Source organism: Myotis davidii, unplaced genomic scaffold (genome assembly GCF_000327345.1).
Source record: "Myotis davidii unplaced genomic scaffold, ASM32734v1 scaffold362, whole genome shotgun sequence".
In the NCBI taxonomy this organism is placed as follows: Eukaryota; Metazoa; Chordata; class Mammalia; order Chiroptera; family Vespertilionidae; genus Myotis; species Myotis davidii.
In genome coordinates, this window is record NW_006297152.1 from 2,426,892 (window position 1) to 2,450,353 (window position 23,462).

At 33.4% G+C, this 23,462-nt stretch overlaps 1 protein-coding gene across 3 annotated transcripts in view; it reads right to left on the minus strand.

The window, feature by feature from the left end:
* The window catches only part of LOC102775082 (chromosome unknown open reading frame, human C1orf27), a 43,774-nt gene that overhangs the window by 11,019 nt on the left and 9,293 nt on the right, over positions 1-23,462 (minus strand). The window contains exons 5-15 of one of the 3 annotated variants that reach the window (XR_001515383.1): positions 21,717-21,823; positions 20,675-20,711; positions 19,769-19,909; positions 18,376-18,471; positions 17,378-17,443; positions 16,782-16,910; positions 15,734-15,824; positions 11,186-11,371; positions 4,655-4,765; positions 3,284-3,479; positions 3,018-3,147 (exon numbers count right to left, since the gene is read on the minus strand). Coding sequence is in view for 1 of the 3 variants with exons in the window: in XM_006772940.2 (XP_006773003.1) it covers positions 3,412-3,479; positions 4,655-4,765; positions 11,186-11,371; positions 15,734-15,824; positions 16,782-16,910; positions 17,378-17,443; positions 18,376-18,471; positions 19,769-19,909; positions 20,675-20,711; positions 21,717-21,823 (1,032 nt within the window). In the remaining 2 variants the exon portion in view is untranslated. Of the gene's footprint in view, positions 1-275; positions 3,148-3,211; positions 3,480-4,654; positions 4,766-11,185; positions 11,372-15,733; positions 15,825-16,781; positions 16,911-17,377; positions 17,444-18,375; positions 18,472-19,768; positions 19,910-20,674; positions 20,712-21,716; positions 21,824-23,462 lie in introns of those variants that run through there. The other 2 variants (XR_001515382.1, XM_006772940.2) reach the window with 2 other exon arrangements.

The following is a 23,462-nucleotide window of genomic DNA, read 5'->3' on the forward strand; positions in this document are numbered from 1 at the left end:
TCTTTTGCTCATTTTACACAGGGTAATGATGAACAGAAGTAGTGATAACAGGCATTACTGTTGTGTGTCCCATTTTTTATGTATATAATTTAATCATTATCCTTTTTTACATAATGCTGAATTCACTTAATAGTATTTTGACTTTTTATCTATGTTCATAAGTGCTATTTATCTGGAACTTTATTTTCTCCTACTGAATGGGTCTGATTCCAATACAATAATAGTTATACTGACCTCATAAAATGAGCTGGAGTATTCCTTTATCTATTCTCTGAACCTGCGTTTTCCTAGACCATGGTCTATTTTGTCTAAGTTTTTAAATAAAAATGCTCCTGGTAGTCTCTTATCATTTTTCATCTTTACTATATCTATAGGTACTTTATTATATCCTTTTTCAATCATTATGTTGTTTACTTGTGTCCTGTTTTCCTCTTGTTCAAAATTTTATTTTGTCATGAAAACTCTGGCATTGTGATTTTGTTTTCAAACTCATTCATTTCTTCCATTGCCTGTGTCTCCTTGCTTCTACATTATTTATTCTGTTGTTCTTTTCCTTAAGTTACACACTTAGTTTTGTCCCTTAGTTTAAAACCATGTCCCTCAAAGTGCAGTTTCTGCTGCACCGCCCGATTTTCCAAATGTAGTACTTATAGATTCTAAGTATGTTTTCTTCTTTCATCTGTAAAGTTTTATTAAACTTGTAAATATAAGATTTTTAAGAATTAACTTTTATTACTGACCTCTAACTTATTTCTGATTATCCATTTAATATTAACTTTTTGAAATTTACTATAACTTATTTCATGTGTAGCACATGGTCATTTTTTGCTGATATACAATGAATAAGAAGAATATTCTGTTGATTATTCTTAATATGTTCACTGACTCAATAGTGAAAATTCAAATCTATATTCACTAATTTTTTCAGTCTGCCTGATTTATCTATAATTAAGAGCTATTAAAATCTCCCATTATGTTGTTCAATTTGTTGACTTAGCCCTATAGTTCATACATTTTGAGGTCATTTTATAGAGGAAATACAAATTTACAATTGTTATATATTCCTAGAGAATTTATCCTTTTCCATTTAGTAACCTTCTCCATCCTTACACATCATAAAATCTAATTTTAACATCACTAAAACTACACGTATTCTCTTTTGCTATTTGCCTAATGTTTGTTTTTTTAACCCAGAAAAATTTTTAAAAATCAACCTGTTGGTTCATTTATTTTAGTCCATTCATATTTATTTTAATTATTTGATGTCTTATTATCTACTTTTGTTCTTCTTCTCACCCATAATTTCTTCCCCTTTTTTGTACTTCCTATTCCATATTTTAAACTTATTTTCCTCTACAATGATTCATCCCATATCTATTCTTTAACAGTCATACTTGAACATTTTACCATATATATTTAACAATTTTAAAGTTAAACAATATCTTACCTATTTTCTGAATAAAGGAATCTCAGAATACCTTAATCCTAATCATCTTCCTCTCATAAGCCATTGTCGTTTTTCAATTATATCCTATTTTAAAAGTACACATTAATGTTGCATAAAATATTGTTTTACATTTGTTTACAACTTTATTTCTTATAAACACTTCATTACAATTGTTTTCTATAAACAACACTTGATTTCCATGTTTATTATTTTATTTGCTCACTAGCTCTTCAATTTCCAATCACTTTTTGGAATCCTTTTCCTTCTTGAGATCATGCTGTTGCAGTTTCTTTAATGAAGGTCTATTGATGGCAAAATCTGTTTTTCATCTGAACATGTCTTTATGGTCATGTCTGAACATGTCTTTCAGTCTTGCTTGGCTCAAATTCTAAGTTGATCAGTTTGTTTTAGAATTTTGAAGGTGTTATTTTACCATCTTTGGGGTATATACATTGTTGCCATAAAGAAGCCTACTCAGTATTTGTCTCATCTTCCTTGATCCTTTCCTCACTTTGATTGCTTTTAAAATTTGTTTGTTATCTAGCAGTTAAATTCATTGGGGTTAGGTATGAATTTCATCTATATATGTTTGGGATATATATTGTGCTTCCTGAATTTATGAATTCATGTTTTCCAACAAATGTAGAAAATTGTTATTTCTTCAAATATTGCCACTCCTCCATTCTCTCCATTCTTTCCTCCCCTAGTACTTTAGTCTTCAAAATCTTCCTTCCATACCTCTTAGTATTTAGATCTTCCAGAAGCTCATTTCTCCTTGCTGTACATTGGGTCATTTTTTAGATTTAGCTTTCTGTTTATTCAATGTCTTTTCAGATGAGTCTAATATGACATTCAACATTTCCAAGGATTTTTTTTTTTAAATTTCAAGTAACAGTTCTCATTTCTAGAGAATGTAATCTGAAGGTGGTTATTTCTATAGGTTCTTTCTTATCCTAGTTAGTTTCAATTTGTGACTGGTGATCTCTAGTCATGAAATAACATTGATTTATCTTAATCTATGAGAATTTTCAGCCTCTGTCTTGCTGCTGTCAGGCGTTATAGGGGACTACAAATTGAGGACCAGGTCAACTGTCCTGGCTAGGGTAGGATCTCAGATTCAGATTACTCTCCTTGTTTCTGGTCTGAGGCAAACTGCCTAAGGCAGTGCTGCAATTGGTATCTGCCATCTGAGCAACCACAGCCCACCCATATGCTTAATACAGTATTTACAATTTCCAACTCAAAATGTATTCATTTTTGTGGCGAAAGAAAAATAAAGGTATAATTTTTGGAGCTCTCCCCTACTTTCCTTGAGTGTATTAATGCATTCAAAGGTATATTTTTATTCAGGATCTAGGTGTTTTATAGTACCTAGTCTAATGTACTGCTGGAAGAAAAAAATCTTATTTAATATAGTGAAACAATTATGATATACAAACATGAGAAAGCACATGATTTATGGCAATCTTTACTGATTCAAATCCGGAAAGGTTTCCTACTCCTTGATCAGAACTCGGTCAATATTTTGGAACTGGGTAAACATTAGAAAGGTCCTACAGTATGAACTTACCCAATAGGTTGTTGCCCCACTTTGTAGAAATTTCTCCTGTTGTTCTATTACTAAGATATTCAGCCAACCCTGACTATTCAAATTCTCAATGTCCTGATGAATATGTGATCCAGATCAAGAGGACTAAAATCTGTGAAAATAAACCATCAGTTTGAACATTTAAAAATAAATAATAATGATTTGTTACATGAAGCTTCCATCTAGATAAATAATTTTATTGCAGGGCTAAACAAGGCAGCTGGTGATTTCATTTGTCAGAAACACACCTAATAGGAGTTTGGTAGCAGGTCTGGCTGCTGTTGTCTTAAATGCAGAAGGCTTGTTTGCATCTTTTATTATTCATAATTGTTGGTCAATGTTCTGTGGATGATCAGGAACCTCTTTGTGCTTCACCCTAATCACTGAAGTAGTGAAAGAAGATACCCACAGCAAGGACTGCAACTGCAAATGCTGCAATCATACCTAAAAGTAAACAAACACAACACAAATGGAAATGGAATGAGCGAAAGAAAGGTTTACTTGATTCTAGCCTCTGAAATGTAGGTAATTGATGGGCCTAAACAACAACAGAATACATATTCTTACACACAAATACATATTCTTACACACATAGACATGTCCTAAAAGCCAACAGTCTTAGAGGAAATACAGCAATAAGTTTTAAAAAAATAGATTGCAAAGGTTAGAGTGGTAATCGTGTACTTCATCACTTTAACGAAACCTTAAACAACAAATAATAGTGTCTTTCTTACACATGTGTGCACTCACACACATCTAAGAGAAAAACTAACACATACTTTAAAAGGGTCCTATCTATTTATATTGAAATTCCAGTTGTCTCATGCAATTAAGCTTAAGCCAAAAAGACAGCTCTAATGTGCAGTGGTTCTCAATCAGTAAATGCAGTCACTTGAACAGCTATTGAAAACTACAGAAATTCAGATCACCATTCTAAAATCTAAGAACTAGTAACTCATTTTTTGCCCCCTGATTATTAAGTTAAAAAACAAACAAACAAAAAACCGGACTAGAGAAACACACACACACACACACACACACACACACACACACACACACGCGCGTATAAAGAATTTATAAAATTAACAAGTTTATCTAATAAATAAGTGACAAGAAAAACAAAACTCTGGCTCTCTGTCAAAAACCTTATACATTCCATGAAACAAGAGTGTACATGTTCTTCGATCAATAAGTCTGAAAAATGTGAAAGTGACTGCCACGCTATCATGGAATCTTTTAAATACTTAAGTGCATTATAAATTTCAGTCTCAAATTTGACTTTTTTTCATAACAGATATCGAATCTGCAGTAACAATCCTAGGAGAACCAATTTGGAAAGTATTGGTCCTACTATACTAGTCAATTCCCCAAACTCAACATGCTTTTCTTCTAAAAGCACCAATAAAATTAGTAGGAAGGGTCATCTTTGAGGGCCCTTGGGATAACGCATCATTTGCACATCTTTCTATCTCCAGGTCTTAGCACGTTCCACAATTCTCAAAAAATACTGGCTTAATCTAGTACCTTTAAGTAAACTAAAACCCAGTAATTATAAAGTAACAAGAAAACGGAAAACCAAAAATACAATCTTTTTCAATATTATAAAAGAAATAAAATACCCATGTTTTGCCGAATTTTCAATACTACTGAAGTTTGCATTGGTTCTTTTGGCTGTTCATCATCTCTATTGTCCAACGGAGCTTCAGAATTCATAGAGGAACTCAGAAAAGCTGCAAGAGGATAAGAATAATGAATCCTATTGTGGTTTTGGCAATTAATAATTTCAAATAATTAGATATTAGTACTAAAGATGGGATCAGCAAACTGCTGCCCATGGGCCCAACTTGCAGGGGTTGGCCAGACCTTATGTGTTCCACAAAGCCTAAAATAGTAACTATTTGAACCCATACAGAAAAGTTGTCCTGACTCTTGACCTAACCTGAAATTTGAAATATATAAGCAAAATATGACAATAAATCTGACCATTAAAAAAAATTGTTAAGCAAGGCAAGCATGATATCTCATTTTACAGATGAAATATAAAAACCTGGGAAGTCAGTGCATATTTGAGGTCGTGGGCAGCAGATTGAGGATTGAGATACGAGGTTTTTTTCTACTTAATTACGGGTGAGAATAGTTTTTGTAGGTTTGCTTAGCTGAATTTATTTAACACCGACTAAAAGTATTTGAAAAGAAAACATTCTTAGAGATCCTATAGAGCAGTGGTTTTAAGCCGCCTAGTGCTAAAGAGTCTGACATAAAAGCCAAGCATGTACAACAGGTGACAGCAGCATTACTCTGGTTGAAGTAGGGAGGGGTGGCTCCTGGAGCCAGACTCCTCTTCCTCTCAGAGGGCAGTGGAGTTCGGGCCTATAGAACTCTGGGGAACTATGTCTGAAAGCAGCTACTTCATGTTGATCCTTTTATTTACAAAGAAGAGGACCACGGTGAGAGACAGGAAACACTACTGTTTAAATTCCAAGTAAAGTAGCCTCATACATGGATTTAAAATGTCCTTATAAACGAGTGTATCTCCATATACTAGCACATAAACCTATTGAAAGAGATACTTAGAGTACCAAAATGGATGAAAGAAAAAGGGAAAAATGCCTAGCTCTCATCAATTTCCCATGAAGAAAAATTTACTGTCATTTTTGGAAATAATCCTTAGTAACTACCTCAATTAGAATCAAGGGAAGTCTCATTCTATTTATATCCTCTTAACATATAACTAAAGAACTTTAAAAACAAAGATATTTTTCTTTTTTTCCTACTCCACTACCAAGTTGTCACAAAGGCGAACAAATTTTTATTTTGAACTGTCTCTAAAACTATTCAGTCTATTTCTACAGCTTCTTGTTTGCTAAAGGGCCATAACACCTTGGTTCTAGACAACATTAGCCTACCAGCTCCCAATTTCCCTTAACTTTATCTGATAAAAATTGAATCTCTGTCAATCTCTCCTTTACCCACCTCCACCTTCCTCCCCTTTACCCTTTGGCACAGGCGGGAGTGGGGGGTGGGGGAGGTTGGAAGAAGGTGGAGGTAGGTAAAGGTGAGACTGACAGAGACTTGACTTGGGGGGGTGAACACACAATACAGTGTACAGAGGATGTGTTGTAGAACTGTGCACCTGAAATCTGTATAATTCTGTCGACCCGTGTCACCCCAATAAATTTAATTTAAAAAAATGGAATGGATAACATAATTTTATTCATATTAAAACACACGCACACACAAACTTTGGCTTTTCTATCAGAAAATATCACTGGTAAAAAAATCTTTTTCTTTGGGCCATATATCTTTGTATCAGGTAACAAACAAAAATATTGGATAAAGCATGAATTATACCTATTTGCTAAAGGAATTTTTTTAAAAAATGTAAGCACTTGTACATAAAGAGCACAAAAATGGTTCTATTTGTCCTGATATATGATACATTTAATATTGAACTGTTACATGTGAAGATCATGCTGCACAAATAATATACTTGTATAAAAAAAAAAGACATTCCATTGCTCTATTATTTCCATTTTTAAATCGGTCAAAATCCTGTGACTTGATACAAATTCAAGGTAAGTTTACTGAAACAGAGCACTTTCAAGAACAAATAAAGCCCTGTCAAAACAATTTATTTTTTGTGAGGGTCTGTAGGCTTTTAATTCAAATCTCAGGCACTATGTTATTTTACCAATACTTTAATTTAAATGCGAGTGACATATGTTCAATAAGAAATTAGATTGTAACTATTCCTTAAAGCCAGGTAACTAAACTTCAGACAAATCATGTAAGAAAACAACTTTCTTGAGCAACTGTTAACCAAAGAGACAACAAGGGCCATGTTGAATACATGCGAATTGTCAATGCGTTCCATTTCACGCCAAGTTGTTAATAGGTGGCAGGACTATTTAGAAGCTTAAAATGAAACATTAGGACTTGAACTCCTTTGGTTAGTTGTCTTCTTCTCCATCCCTGAATCCTAAATTAATGAGGTTTCACTACAGTCAGTGATTTAGCCAAAAATTACATTTTCTGTATTACTTTTCCCTCATAATTAAATTAGCAACATTTAATGAAACAGCAAAAATTAATTTCAGTTCAGATAGCAAGACAGAATTAGTAAAATGAGTTTCATCCAATTTTAAAGGTGTGTCTCCCAATTTTAGCTGATACTGTGGATAAAGTACATCTGAATTATTAAGTTAATATCTACTAGGAGGTGACTAATGCATTTAAGTAATTTTAAAGCCATAGTTATCCCTCACCTTAAGTGAGTCATTTTGACAAACAAATTGTTCTTCATCCCTTAAGTCATTTAAAACTATGTTATTTTAAGATATTTACTTGGCAAATATGTATTTTAAACATAGCAACTACTTGGCAGCTATATTATAGAACAGAAATAAATAATAATCAAGCTAGATACTTATAAGTTTAATGCTAACTATATAGCAATTGACTTCAATTTTTAAATTTAAATATTTGAACTCTACTTTTTATGGTTTATTATATATAAAAAGATTAATTTAAAATATTTAGGAAAATCTATGCACACTATAAAAATACTTTCCTACTTTAATATTAATATTTTTCATTATAATCCAGAAATCAGTATTTTAAAGCCTTATAATGCTACTTGTTATCATGCTGCCTTTATGTTTAGAAAGTATTGCACCTAACGTTTTTACTAAATTCTCATACCAACCCCAAGAGAATCTGAGGTTCAGAGGGTACTTGTTTAAGGTTATACAGCTGCAAGTGCACACCTGGACTAAGCTAAAGAACTATCTTGGAAAAATTATGCATCTAATATTTTTGAGTAAATTAATAAGTAAATGAATGACTAAGGAATGACTAAACAACCAATAGGATATTTATGTAAAAGCACTTAATTTTTCTATTACAAGGTTTGTTTTCACCCTACCTCATAATTTGGAAATGTGTCATTTCATTATTAAAAATACACTAATTACTAAATCATTCCTTCTCATTTAAATATTTGATGAAGCAAAACCAATATAATTCTAGAAAATTAATATTCTTGGCTACAATACAACTCCTATCAGTGTTCATTTCCTAAAAAGCCTAGAGTTACTTTTACTGTATTCATCCCTCCAAATGAACTCAAATGTTACCTGCTCTGAGAAGTTTTCCCTGAATCCCTTACAGGTAGAGTGCTTGTGCTAAAGATTAATTTAAAATATATAGGAAAATCTATGCACATTATAAAAATACTTTCCTACTTTAATTAATATTTTTCATTATAATTCAGAAATCATTATTTTAAAGCCATATAATGCTAGCTATGTAGTAAATAAATAAGACTGTAGTCTTATAGTCTGTATTGGTTAGGTCCCATGGACAGGTAGTAAAACAAAATTGTTAGAAAAAAACACACAGATTCTAGAATCAAACTACTTAAGTTTAAGCTTCACCATTAGTAGGTATGTAACCTGACTAAGTTATTTGACCTTTCTGAGCCTGAAGTCTCTCATCTGGAAAATGAGAGAAAAGTCATCATGGAAAATGGGGCTAATAATAATCTGCATCATAGGGTTGTTGCAAGGATTAAATGATTTCATATTTGTAAGGCTCTTAAAACAGTGTCTGGAATGTAAGAGGTTCTATATAAATAGCTAATGTTGTTATTAGAGTATTAGGTTTAATTCAGGGTAATATATTTCAAAGAAGGCAAATCCTATATAATAAAAGAGTAATATGCAAATCAACCGAATGGTGGAGCCGCCAGTCGCTATGATGCGCAATGACCACCAGGGGGCAGGCGCTCAATGCAGGAGCTGCCCCCTGGTGGTCAGTGCATTCCCACAGTGGGAGTGCCACTCAGCCAGAAGCCCAGAAGCCGGGCTCACAGCTGGCGAGAGCAGCAGCAGTGGCGGGAGCCTCTCCCACCTCCGTGGCAGCACTAAGGACATCCTAGTGACGACTTAGGCCCCCTAAGCCATCAGTCGGACATCTCCCAAGGGCTCCCTGAAGGCAAGAGGGTGCAGGCCGGGTGGAGGAACCTTCCCCACCCCCTGAGTGCATGAATCTCGTGCACCGGGCCTCTAGTTAGAGTGTATTTAAAGAAGTCATTTTTATTTATTTTTATGTGTTAGTAGATTTTTTTTATTGATTTCAGAGAGGAAGGGAGAGACAGAAACATCAATGATGAGAGAGAATCACTGACCAGCTGCCTCCTGCATGCCTTCTACTGGGAATGGAGCCCACAACCTGGGCATGTGCCCTTGACTGGAATCAAACCTGGGACCCTTCAGTCCACTAGCCGACGCTCTATCCACTGAGCCAAGCCGGCTAGGACTAAAGAAGTCATTTTTAATTTTTCTTAAGTCACCAGCCCCTTGAAAGCTACAGATCTCTTCCCCGGAAGAAACTATACAATTACTTTCAAGTAATTTGTGGATCTCCCAAAAGCTATCTATGACCCCAAGGGTTTAGGACACCACAGGTTAAAAATTCCTAATCTAGAGAAAGGCAACCAAAATTGCAAGATAAAATGAGGTCTGAAAACTACAATAAAGAGGTTAAAGGTATATGAGAATATCTGGCTTTAAAGTATTTAGAACATAACAGTTACCCTCAAATTTAAAGCATGGACCCCCCAAAGTAGTACTCATGTTTCATTGCTGCAGATTACTGAACAAAGTATAGATTACAGGAAGGCAGACCAGTATTAGGAATAAGGAAGAATAGAGTCTAACCACCCATCTGCAAGGAATACAGATTCAGTATTATAAGACAGAGGATGAACCAGGACAACTCTAATGATCCCACATAAAGTGCCTTCAGATATCAACAACAGAATGGGTCAAGAATTATTGGTAGGCCTTAGTGAAAGGAGTAAAAAATAAATAAATAAATAAAAACCTCTACCCTCACGATTCTACGTTTGGTTTGCAGAGATATCACAGTCACTAATATGGGAAAACATATTTTGAAAAGTAGCAATTATTTTTTCAACTAGTCTACTTACAAAATCTCTATTAGAAAACATTAGTTCTCAAATTATTGAAACACAGCTACTGCTTTAACATCAGGTACCGAGCAATTTGGAGTGTTGTTGTTGTTTTCCTTTAAAACAAACTTACTACTCCACAACATGATTAATACTAACCTGGAGCTGTTAAAAATCAAACCTGGTAGTCTCCAACGAACTTGAGACTTTACTGACAGATTTGTAATTCACCAAAAAAAACACTTACTTGACATCATATTAACAAGAGAACTCTGAATCAAACACTCTACTTGGTGAGGGTTGGGAATTAGTTAAGCAACAGAGGAACAACTAAAAAATTAGAATTAGAAAAAGAACTTAAAAATTGCTATATTCTAATTTCATAAACATCCATATTCAAAAGTAACCTAAAAATTTTATTAGTATATCGGAAATTTCAAGATTGATAAATGACTACGTATGCAATATTCATTGATATTTGCAAATAACTACTTCTATGACATATTTTTTAATGTTTCAGGAAGTCTGTCATACATGCCTGTACACATTTATTGACATGTTTTCATAGCCTACTTTCACTAGAAACAAAAACAGAAACAAAAATGAAGCAAAGCCAAACAAAACAAAAAATAGCCTTCCAAAATGTAAGGTCAAATGTGAAAATGATGGGTGGGAGAAAATGTGTCAGACAATTAAGATAGTTTGGCAAATCTATACTCCATAAAAATAATTTTTGGAACTGCCTATTTCAGCTTAATATCCAATTATATAAAGGGGGGTAAAAAAAATAAAGGCAAATAGTATGGAGAAGACATTTAATAAAGTATTTTTAAAAACTTTGTGACATCATGTTTAACCAAATAATTAATCAAAATAATGGGTTTTGAGAAAACTTCTCTTACAATAAAAGAAATACCTCAAAACCATATATTCCCACCTACTTAAGGCTGCTCTTGTTTTCAGATCTTAGAAAAACCTGAAGTATCTTAAATGTCGGTACAATTTTCTAGGAAAACTGACTGCATGTTTATATATGCAGAAATTAGACACCTTTTTAAATGCCTCGGAAGTATCAAACAGAACGAGCTTTAAGGAAAAGACATGATATTAAACTAATGTCTCTTAGGTAATCTTAGCAGTAGTCTAATCAGATTCTTAAATAACATCATGGGATTACCTGTGTTTATTTCCTCTGCAATTTCCAAATCTTCTATTTGAATCCTATGATCTAACATCTCTATAAAATGGTCTCTGATTTCTTCAGCTGACTCATCACCAAATTTATAATCACATAACATTACCGTGGATCCCGGAATGGGGACAAAAACCCGGTGAGGAAGGATGTGAAACTCTTTTTCAGAATCTAAAAGGAGAAGAAACATTATCAATATTTAGATAAGTCTGTCACTGGTATCAGTGACATATATTTTGTAAGTAAATGAAAGTGTCATATACATACCAATAGAAATAAAAAAAAAGTTTTTATTTTCTAATTGACTTGACACAAGATTGCTGCTATTGAATTCTGCTTTACTTCAATATCCCTGGCCTCTGCAAGGGATCTAAATATTCCTGTGAAATATAAGCTTATCACTGCCTTCAATATGAGGATGTTGTTGATTATATACTTGTATTAATCACCCTTTTATGAAAGAATAACCAGGAGAAAATTTTGTTTCTGATTATTTTTCTTGTTTGTTTTAACTTTACAAACAATTTCCCCCGCTTCATGCAAGTATAGAGCCAAATTAGTGGCCCATCTATATCGAGTGCATAGAATATGACAGCATACATTTTTATACATGTATGTACAAAATAATCTCACCACTCACATAATCTACAAAGTGCTAGTCCCCTCTATGAAGCATGTGTATGACAGCAAGTTATGTTTTATATACTAACCTCACTACCAACTCCATCTTGCTTTCTTTTCATTTTCCCTTTGCCTCATTCTTATTACTAATATTTATTATTCTAATCATTAATCTTAACTAAGTTCTCAGTTACTCCTTAGGACCTTATTACATGCTGTACATAATTAATAATGCATATTCTATTTTTCAAATCAGGTTATATGTTTCTTGAGGGAAGGAATCTGGTCATTGACTTGTATCTATCACATTGCCTTGAACAGAACAAATGCTTAATGAATATCTAATAAATAGACATACTAAATGCTATAAAATAGAAGTAATATTCCTGGGACAACAATTAGTGCAACATATTGTCATAAATAGCGTTAAGTAATTTTTTGTAAAAATAATCTGGATCTAAATAAATAATGAAGAACTATGTTTCACTCTTCTTTGAATACTCACAAAGTAAAATATATTCCCCCCAATTTCTAACATCACCACTGCTCCACACAAACACAACTGGTTCTACACCATGATTCTAGTGAACTATCAACAAAGATCAAGATTTTGTGTAAAGAATGGATATGATTTTTAAATCTACCACTGTACAGGCCAACTAGAAAAGCAGGGCTCACTTTTATAGTAACCTTTTTTTCTTGCCAAGAAACTAGTGGTAGTTTTATATAACTACAAACAGAAGACAAAGAATGTCTGTCAGGGGAAATGCAATGACTTAAATTATGTGTTCCTGCCATATTATACTTATCTGCTTTTCATATGAGAACAGGAAAAGTTTTACTCTTTGACCAGACTGCCACCTATCTGTAAAATTGTATTACTACAATTTGTTCTGCATCATGTGAACTGTCCACACAGATGGTTAGAAATCTATTATTTTATTTGGGGCCAGTTTCTTGAAATAGGCTAAGTTCAAAACTTTCAAAAATAGCTATAATGTATATGTATAATTGGCATGCAAACTGCAATCATTCTAGTTTTGCCTAAAAAAGGGAGAAATATGCTAGAAAATTAAATGTTAAAAGAATTGGTTATGATGAATTTTAATTACTCATTAAAAAAGAAAAGGCTCTTATAATTTCAAATTAAAAGGTTAATTTAGCCATTTAATATCTAAATAAAACCAAATTTTCTAATTGGTCTGAGGCTAAAAATGGGAGGGGAACCTTTGTAAAAAGACACATCTTAAATAGCATTCCAAAAAGTAGTCCTTTAGGAATAGTCCCACAGCAGAGTATCTAGTTCACCATTATTTCAAAAAGTTCAAAACAGAAAAAACATTTAAATTTAAGCCAATATGATAAGAATTGGGTTCCGACTGATTAGTAGAGTCCCAATTCATACTGAAGTATTAGAGCAATTTTTGTAAAATAGGTGCTATCTAAGCTGACTCTTAAAAGATTAAGTAGCCATTTGCATGAAGGCTGAAACCATGACCACAGGCAAAAAGGATTGCACATGTCTGAGAGGACAAGTGATATGAATGGATATGGTGTAGCAATGGAAGAAAGTAAGAGGTTTCAAAATTGATGGCCTCATTTTCATAAGGAGTGGGTCATCTTCTGAGAGTAAGTAGCATAGGATTGAATGGAGGCTAATACAGAATAATGAAGATGGTCTGAAATACTTTCTAAGGGGAAGACCCTAATAAGTAAAAAGAATGACTGGAATATATATATATAAAAATTTTTTATAGTCAACGAAGTATTAGGTTCTTTCATCTGGACAGCCAGAATCTAAAGACTATATTTGCTTTAAAATAAGGAATTTAAAGTTAATATGCCCTTTGCAGACTTCCTGATGCATGCAGAAATATTTTATGGCATATATTCTACATTTTACAATTCTACAAATCTACAAAATCTTACAAGCATAGGAGAAACATAAACTAAGTAAAATGAGTACTAAATCTAAGATCTAACAACTTGGTGTATATATATTCAACTTCACTTTTACATTTGTTTATATTATTATACTTGCAATTTAGTCTTTTATATTGATATCCTAAGATCAACTTACATGCTAGTGGAATAAGTATCCTGTTACTAAAGTTTTAAAAATATATATTTAAACTTGGGTTTCTTTTGGAAATATAATGCTACACTTCCCAAAAATTAAAGTTAATAAATTTTAAGACAAGTATCATTAATTAATTCTCATTAATTAATTCTCTTCCTTCATTACCTCAAACATAATAGCAACTACTATTTACTGAGGGCTTGACTTAACAACTTTAAAAACATCATCTTGTTTAATCTCGCAGGCTCAAAAAGTAGCTACTATAATCTGTTCTTTATATAAGATAATGGATGTTTAGATAGGCTGAATCATTTGCCCAAAGTCACTTAACCAGTGGCAGAATAGACAAGGAAACCAAGACATTTAGTCTCTGCTCTTTCCATCAAACTACAATGCCTATTCTTTTCACGTAGCCTTAAAGGTTACTCAATTACAGTGAAAAATGTTTTTTATTTTTAAAAAATTAATTTATAACTACTGCAAATGTTCTTTGAACCAATTAATCATACACTGATTGGATATCAGCAAAATTTTCAATACTCACTCACAAAATGATACCAGGACAGTCATATAATACCATTTTTATGAAGCATTTTTAAATAGAACAGAGTAATTAAATAATATGTGTGATTAGATAGATCTTTGGCATTAATGACGGATATATGTCCACATCCCTGAAAATCTCAAAATTCACAGTTCATCTGTAATCATACTGTTGCTCAGAAAGTGAGTATTTAACACCACGAGAGCTATACCATCCCTAAGGTCAAGTAGCAAAAACAAAGCCTTTAAGGAGATGAGGTTGGTAGGCTGACTACGTGGCTAAGTTACCAAGTTTCACACAAATATCTCAACCCATGCTGCACGTAAGAATCAAATTCATGTCTCAGCAAAACTATACATTTCACTATCAGTGGACAGAACTTCAGGGTTATTTGTGAAGTACCGCAAGGACAAATGTGAAATCTGGCAATTCCAGGAATCTATCATACTAGCAATATAAAAAAGATTATGACTAGTCTACCAAACATAATATACTATTTACTAACAGAAGTTAATTTTGTAGAGGAGCTATGCTTTCTTCTATAAATATAAAAATATTCCCTTAACAAGCTAATATATATGTTTCAATTATGTGTATAGTCAACTGTGAATTGCTAATCTACTCACATTTGAATGGTAGCAAGGTGAAGATGAATATGTAAGCTCTAAAAAGCATACTCAATATTCTAATTTTCTTTTTGAATAAAATAAATATTTTTAATACAAATTACAAAAATGGTAGAAATTATTTATGTTTCACAATAGATATAATAATTATAATAAATAGGTCATGACACCATGGCCCAAACCTTTTAAATCTAATTAAAGTCTGCTAGAGTAATCGATAAGAAGTATATAAACTAGTACACAAAAAACTTGGTAAGAATAATATGCCAATTGCATAGACCACAAATTAATACCTGTTAAATAATCTATTATAGAAATATTCAACATTAATAAATGTTTTGATTATGAATGAATTATTTTTAAAACCTTATATTAATTTTTAAAATCAGCTTTAAAATGTTAGCAATTTTCTAGTCTGGCAGAAATTCATGCATAATTTTTTTTTTAAATCTTTCTAGAAATTGTTTTAAATATTGATAGATTTCCTATTATAAGGTGTTCACAAACTATTTTTTGTGGAACTGAAAATTTTTCATTCAATAAAAAAAGATGACATATCATGAAAGATAGATATAAATATGGAAAATGACATATCTATTACATCTTGACATCCTATCTAGTGAAAACATGCCCCAAAAAAGTACTTAATTTTATACTCATAACTTTTTTTTCTGGAATTTCATTCAAAAGCAGATCCTCAAATAGTATTTCACAACGATCGGCAACTGTATTCAATATATCTCTCTTCACTGCCTATGGAAAAACAAGACAGAGCAAATTACAATAAGAAATAAAACTGTTACTTTAGATTTGTATTATTTTATTACTAAGAAACCCTCACATAACTGGTCTCCCTATATAATCACATCCACTAAAATAACTGATACATCTTTCCTTTTTAAATGTCCACTTAACATCCTAATTAACATTAATAATTTAAAAGCAAATTTGCCTGCCTCATATAAAGAATAAATAAAACCAAATAAATAAATGCAGTTTTTCTGCATCTAAACAAATAATGCTACTATTCCGAACTAGGAAATGTATAACTATAAAAAAAGTGCTAGTTGTCCTTTTTAAAATTTCTAAATTACAGAGATTATAGAATACTACATAATCATTCTCTCAATAAATACTTTTCCTATTATTTAAAAAGTTCAAGCCCTGACTGGCTTGGCTCAATGGATAGAGCATTGGTCTCGGACTGAAGGGTCCCAGGTTCGATTCCGGTCAAGGGCATGTACCATGGTTGCGGGCACATCCCCAGTAAGGGGTGTGCAGGAGGCAGCTGATTGATCTTTCTCTTTCATCGACGTTTCTAACTCTCTATTCCTCTCCCTTCCTCTCTGTAAAAAATCAATAAAATATATTTTTAAATAAATAAATAAATAAAATTTAAAAAAAAATAAAAAGTTCAATTTCCCTTAGAGAAAATGATTTCCAATGTACTAATAAGCCACACCGTGGAACACATAATGAATTTGTATAATCATCACTTTAAAAAAGACATAAAATAGACATTCTACATATGAAAATCTTGTGATCAATTACATGGTATAATTGTATTGCCTAACCGACTGGGCCTTTATTAGTCAAAGTTAAATTAATAATGATGAAAGCTGATACTGAAAAAATAAAATCTTAGGATTTTTGAATAGTCATGCTAACACGCTTTTGCGTTTCATGTACCAGTTATTACTCCTTCTGTACCTGCACACCATCCTTAACCTTGGGTTTATTGCTATGAATGTAAGCTCTGCACTTCACAGCGCCCTTAAGGTTTACAGAGCCGCTGCAGATCTGGACGGTGGCTGTGGATCTGTGGTCTGAATTCAGAAGCTGAAAGACAAAAATCACTTTAAGTTCTAATAGCCAACATTATATTAACTATATAAACTACATTAATAACTACAAGAAATATTTAAACATTATAGGAACCATTTCGTAAAGTGAGAAGACATTTTAGAGTTTAGACTGAACCAAGTGTTTGAAAATTTTCTCCATAAATTATTAAAAGGCCTTCATATTTCTCCTTATATAAGCTATATGTCACTTGTTGAGCATTTGAGTATAGTCAAATACTTTATGTTAAATTTTTAATAGTTTTGGGCCAAAAGACTCAAATAGGTTTTATTAAAATAATGTTTCTTGTGCATAACTTTCCTAGAACTGGACATTTTTTACAGTCTCTTACATCTCTAAAATTCTTTGACTCTCTAATTATAAACATAAAAACAGAAATAATTTCATTAAGGTTATTCTTAGCAATAAAGTACTTTAGATAAGAAGGACTTTAAAATATTTACCAACTGCGTTAACACTCTGACATCAAAAGAATAACGACTTGCTTGAGCATTTCCTCTAGGTTTTTTCTAGGAAAAAAAAGTTAAAACTTGATTACTGAGATCAAAATGAAACATAAAAGACAATTTAGGAACTATCCTACACATACTAAGTAACTTAGAGGGAAAACGTATTATTATTTATTTTATTTTAGCTATTTCTATAGATATGTTACTTTGTATATTCTATACCAATCCATGTATGTTGAGAAAAAACAAAACAAAACATTAATTCCCTACTTTTATTTCTCTGTAGTGATTCTCAACCTTCCTAATGCCCTGACCCTCATGTGGTGGTGACCCCAACCATAAAATTATTTTCGTTGCTACTTCATAACTGTAATTTTGCTACTGTTATGAATCGTAATGTAAATATCTGATATGCAGGATGTATTTTCATTGTTCGTGACCACAGGTTGAGAACTGCTGCTTAAAGCAAGGACTAGCAAACTATGGTCTATAGGTCAAATCCAGACTACCACCAGGCTTTTTAAATAGTTTTACTGGAACACACTAAGGTCATTCATTTATGTATTGTTTGTGGCTGCTTTCATGCCACATCAGAACTGAATAGCTGCAACAGAGACCAAACGGCCCTCAAAGTCCAAAATATGTACCATTTGGTTATTTCTGCAAAGTTCGCTAACCCTTGCTCTGAAAGGAGAGATCACCAAAGTTTCTCTTCAGATCAAAGCTATTTTAGGAGCCCATAAAGACTCTTCTTTAAAATGGCAAAAGTTAGTCTTCAAACTGTCATTAGGGCAGGATTCTGATTATTTCCTAAATAATCTCATAATTTTATGAGAAAAACGTCTGCCCTTTACTTCAAAAGGCCTTACAAATAAGAAGTAGGTGAAAACTGTTTTCATGAAGGAAAGGACTCTAGAACTAAGGATACGTCATCTTTTGTTTTTCCTTAATGCAAATAATTTCATAAGTAAGATGATTTTCTCTGAACTCACCTGTCCTTCTAGTAGGTCACAATCTTCAGCTTTAACTTGTCCATTAATCAAATAAACACCATTTTCTATTTGCTTCGCCCAGCGTGCAAGTCCATTCTTATTAAGAAACACAACAGGGATATCTTTCAAATATCCATCTCAAACTCCCCACAATCTACTTTTTCCACCTAATTCACTGGCGTAGTGAAAATCTCTATGTAGCAGTTTTTTGCACCTTACTCATCCTATGTAATAAAAGCCTAAAATGCTAAGTGTCCAGTCGTTTAGTGACCAGTCGACTGTTAAACCAATCAAAGCATGATATGCTAATGATATGCTAAGGCCACTCAACCACTCGCTATGATGTGCACTGACCACCAACGGGCAGTCGACCAGTCGCTATGACGTGCACCGACCACCAGGGGGCAGACACTCCAACTGGTAGGTTAGCTTGCTGCTGGGGTCCGGCCTATCGGGACTGAGCGAGATGGGCTAGGCATGACCTGGAGCCCTCCTGCGATCCCTCACTCGCCCCGATCATGCACTGGTGGGGTCCCTTGCCCTAGCCTGTGTTCTCTCGTAATCTGGGACCCCTCGGGGGATGTCGGAGAGCCAGTTTCAGCCCAATCCTGCAGGCCACTCTCCTCAGGAGGGCGCCTGACACAGGGCTCATGGCTGGCAAGCGCTGCTGTGGTGGCACGAGCCTCTCGGGACTGATTGGGTGCGAGCCGGCCACTGGCGCAGTGGGGCCAGGATGAGCAAGAGTGAGCTGCAGGCAGCTTTGGACTGTGGGTTTTGGCCTAATCTCCACAGGCCACCCCGAGGGACCCCCCCACCCATGCACGAATTTTTGCACCGGGCCTCTAGTATTTAATAATAGTTTTTCTAATCTTTATCTCAAACTACCATTTACATCACTGATTTAGAAGGTTGAATAACTACATGACCATAGTTAAATAAGTTCAATAATTCCCATTATCTTCTTAAAATGTGAGAAGAGAAAAAGCCTCAAATATATAAAGCAGTATTTGCCTCCTTCAACAGAAAAGAAATGAGATATAAACAAAAGAATGATACAAAAATTCTTAAAAAGGACTAAAAAAGAGAAAACTAAAGATCATGCAAAAGCAAAAAGACCAAACAGTATACCTTCTTACATAACTATACTGTACAATGTATGCAATTATGTTAATTAACAAATATTTATGGAGCACCTATTATGCTAAGTATGTTAGAATTATGACATTGTCCCCCCTCTAAATTTGTAATCTGGGGTAATAAATTAGTTACCTCTAACAATATCATTACAATTAGGATGCAATTTTTGAGGATTATAAAATGAACAGTAGACAACCAGAATAAAAGTAAATTATTTTTCAGCAATCACTACAGAAAATTCATTTAACCCTGATACCTTTGTATTTTTCTCCAGAGGATAGCTGACAGAAGTAGTAGACAGTGGGATGTGAATATTAATATGAACTGTACACTCTAAAGAAAGCCATGAAGTCAATAGTCCATTTTGATACTTCCAATCTGCTGGTTTTGCTGAACTCTTTAGTGAGAGAGGGGTAAAAACATAAAATATGTGCTTTAGGTCATCATATGTAAAACCTAGTAACTTGAACAACCTGATAGCTAAGACATTTAGCCAAATTCTTTCATCAAAGGGCAATAGGTTACAACTAAATAAAAACAAAGCATGCATTTCATTTTAGTAATCTTCAGAATACTGAACTTGGTGACTCCCTCCTCCTGCGATTGGCTGGAAAAGACCAGATGGTCCATGTTTAGAATTCTGAGGAGTCCTCTGGTCCTCTAGCTCTCATCGATAGCTTCAACAATGTTAATTCTGAAGCTTCTGATGTGAAGCAAATAACCACTGAGTGGCTTTCAGGTGCCAGATGTTCTCCATTCTGTCCCATCCACTCTAACAGAATTCTAGAAAGTTACTTTTTCACATTGCTTTTAAACACCTTAGTAAATGTTAGTTCGGATTCTGCTGAGTGCAAATAGCTTGCTTACTAGGCACTATAGCTACCAAAAGCCCACATACTTTTACTGCTAGCCTCTCAAATATAATACTAAACACATAAACAAGGCAGGGGGAGTTTAATAAACATATATTAACAACTAAAAAAAAACCACATAAATTTTCCTTGGCTGTAATGAAATATTTCAAAATAAAAAACTATAGGTGGTTGTGGACATCAATAGGAGGGAACAGCATTGAAATTTTTTAAAACTAAATAAAGACTTGAATTTTGTTTTAAAAACAGTTTTCAACACAGAAAAATCTTTAAAGAGCAATTTTTCTTACCTTTGGATCATGGATATCATAAGTTCGACAAAGTATTCTTTACTAATTAAGGATAAAAATGACCCAAAAAATAATTCTTGATAATCAAAAGAAAATAAATCATCAAAAAATAAAATAACTATAAGCATCCAACAGTTTTTACAAAATTATACCATTTTACACACTTAAAAGATATATACACATATGTATGTAATTATACAAATATATATATAAATTGCTCTGACTATAGTTGTGGTGCTTTAAACTAGTTCTTAGGGCTTATAAATCCTGCTAATCATGATGAATAGAAAGCACTTGCTCAAATACACACCCTGTATAACAAATAGGTGTGCTGTTTTGGACGGAGTCAAGCCTGAGAATCTGTACTGGGTCAAGGGGCCTGTACATGAAACTTTCTAGTTAAATATACAAAGGAGTTTAAAGCCCAGCTTCTTCAGGAGCAATCACTGTTTGAATTTTGTCTTTTCCAAATCCTGATTCATTGGGCCCTTGCATTGCTTCACTCTCTTCCTAAGGCTGTCGCTTGGGAGGCATTGTTGCCCTGGCACGATGTATAGGAAAGGGGTCCCTATACCGGGCTTTTTGATCTTGTGCCATTTGATCTTGGCTAAAGTCCTAAAAATTTCTTAGATACCCTAACTGTCCAGTTCAGTGCACCTGTGCTTTGAATTGAACATTTTACCAATAGCAATTGGAGGTAAAAATTTAACATAATAAAGCATTACTTTGCCTAAGCTGTCAGCTGGGGTATCTACCTCTCTATAGGGGACCTATTGTGCTGATAAACAGTTCTCATTCCCTAGTCCTTGACACCTCTGTCAAACCCTTTGCAACCTTAAAGCATGACTATATTAGTAGTAGTAGTAGTAGTACTAGTACTAGTAGTTGTTATCGTGCTAAGTATGTATTATTTACAAAAAAACTTAAAAACTAAGCTTATTTTTTAAATAATGATTTAAATAAATGTTTGGAGGGAAAACTTATAGGAACATTATTTTGGTATTATATACATTTAAAACATAAACACCTAAATAAAAGATACTTTTTTGTAGAAGAGCAAATATGAAGTGTCACTCGATCTGAGACTTCCTCCTCTGTGAAATTCCACAGTCTCTTTTTATTCATAGATTTTTCCACAGCAAATACTAGCTGAAATAGAGGAAAACACACACCAATTGAATGCAAAGTGAAAGAAGAAAAATGAATGCAGAAAAACATACAATTATAATGTCCCTAAGAGCCCATCTATTTAAAATTTCATGATTCTATAATTAAATTGTCTTTTCTTCAAAAGAAAGAGTGAAACTGATTACTAATCATTTGAGTTCCATTTACACAATTGGTTTTTTAAATAGAAAAATATAATCCATCACCATTAAGAATCAACTGGACATAAAAATTAATTTTGGGCAAACATTTAAGTGAAATATAGAATAAAGGCTTTATTATAATAGGAGTGAGAAAGGACAAGTAATTTTTAAACTATAAAAATGGAGCATGTCACCCATTTGGCATTTCTTATTTAAATGTAACAAAAGATTTAAGGCAATATATAAGGACACATACAATATAGTAGCAAAATAAATTAAAAGTGAAAAAAAAATAGAAATAGTGACATATATTTATACCAGAAATAAGAATTATGGAAGGGCATACTTGATATATAAAGAGGAGTTATAAATTTGGCTCTAAGCTTTCTAACAATAATGTGCACATAGAAACCTAATTTGCTACCTACTTCACATGGTCCATAAAGCTGAAAACAATTGATCAGAAGAGGCACAAGTTTCTTCATAATGATATCAAAAGAAATTTCTTCAAAGACAATATAATGTGATATAAAGAACAAAGTTCTTAACAATGATCTTATGAAAGACACTGGCAAGTTTTATAATGTTCTTTCTTATAGTGTTCCTCAATGCTGGCCAATGGAAACAAAGTTAGATAATTCAAACTCAATAATTTCTGAAATACAGCATTTCTAAAGTTTCATATGATTCTTAGGAACAGAGATATAAAAGCAACAGGAAAGAAGATCTGACTATATTTCTCTAGCACTAAGTCCACATTCATCCCCATTCAATCCAGCACCAACCACAAAAGGATGCACAACCTTTATGTTATTAATACATAAAGGTTTTGATCATATTCCAAAATGCCATTAAGACCAACTGTAATATACATTTATCAGTAATTAGAGGCCCAGTGCATGAAATTCGTGCATGGGAAGGGCCCTAGGCCTGGCTGGCGATCAAGGCCTTCCAACTGCTGGCCAGGGCCTCCCTTCCCCAGCTGCCGGCCAGGGCCGCCCCCTGGAGGTCAACACACGTCATAACAAGTGATAGAACTCCTGGTCTCGTGGTCAAACTCCCATGGGGACACTTTGCATACTAGCCTTTTATATATATATAGGGAAAAATAGCAGAAGGTTGAATAACTTCCCAGGGGAGGGAAAAATCTCCATTGTCTTCCCTTACTCCCTTAGGTACAAATATCAAAAGTCTGACAGTGGAGATTTGATAGTTAAGGTTATAAAACTGGAAGAATCTGTGGCATCTGGAATTCTTAGTTGCACTTTTTTACTAGAAAAAGTTTGGGGGATTTTCTGTGGGCTTTTGCACTCTTTAAGATTATGAGGTCTGCTTCTCTCTTGGTGGAGGAAATAACTTTTTTAAATTTATTTATTTAAAAATATACTTTTATTGATTTCAGAGAGGAAGGGAGAGGGAGAGAGAGACGGAAACATCATGATGAGAGAGAATGATTGATTGGCTGCCTCCTGCACAAC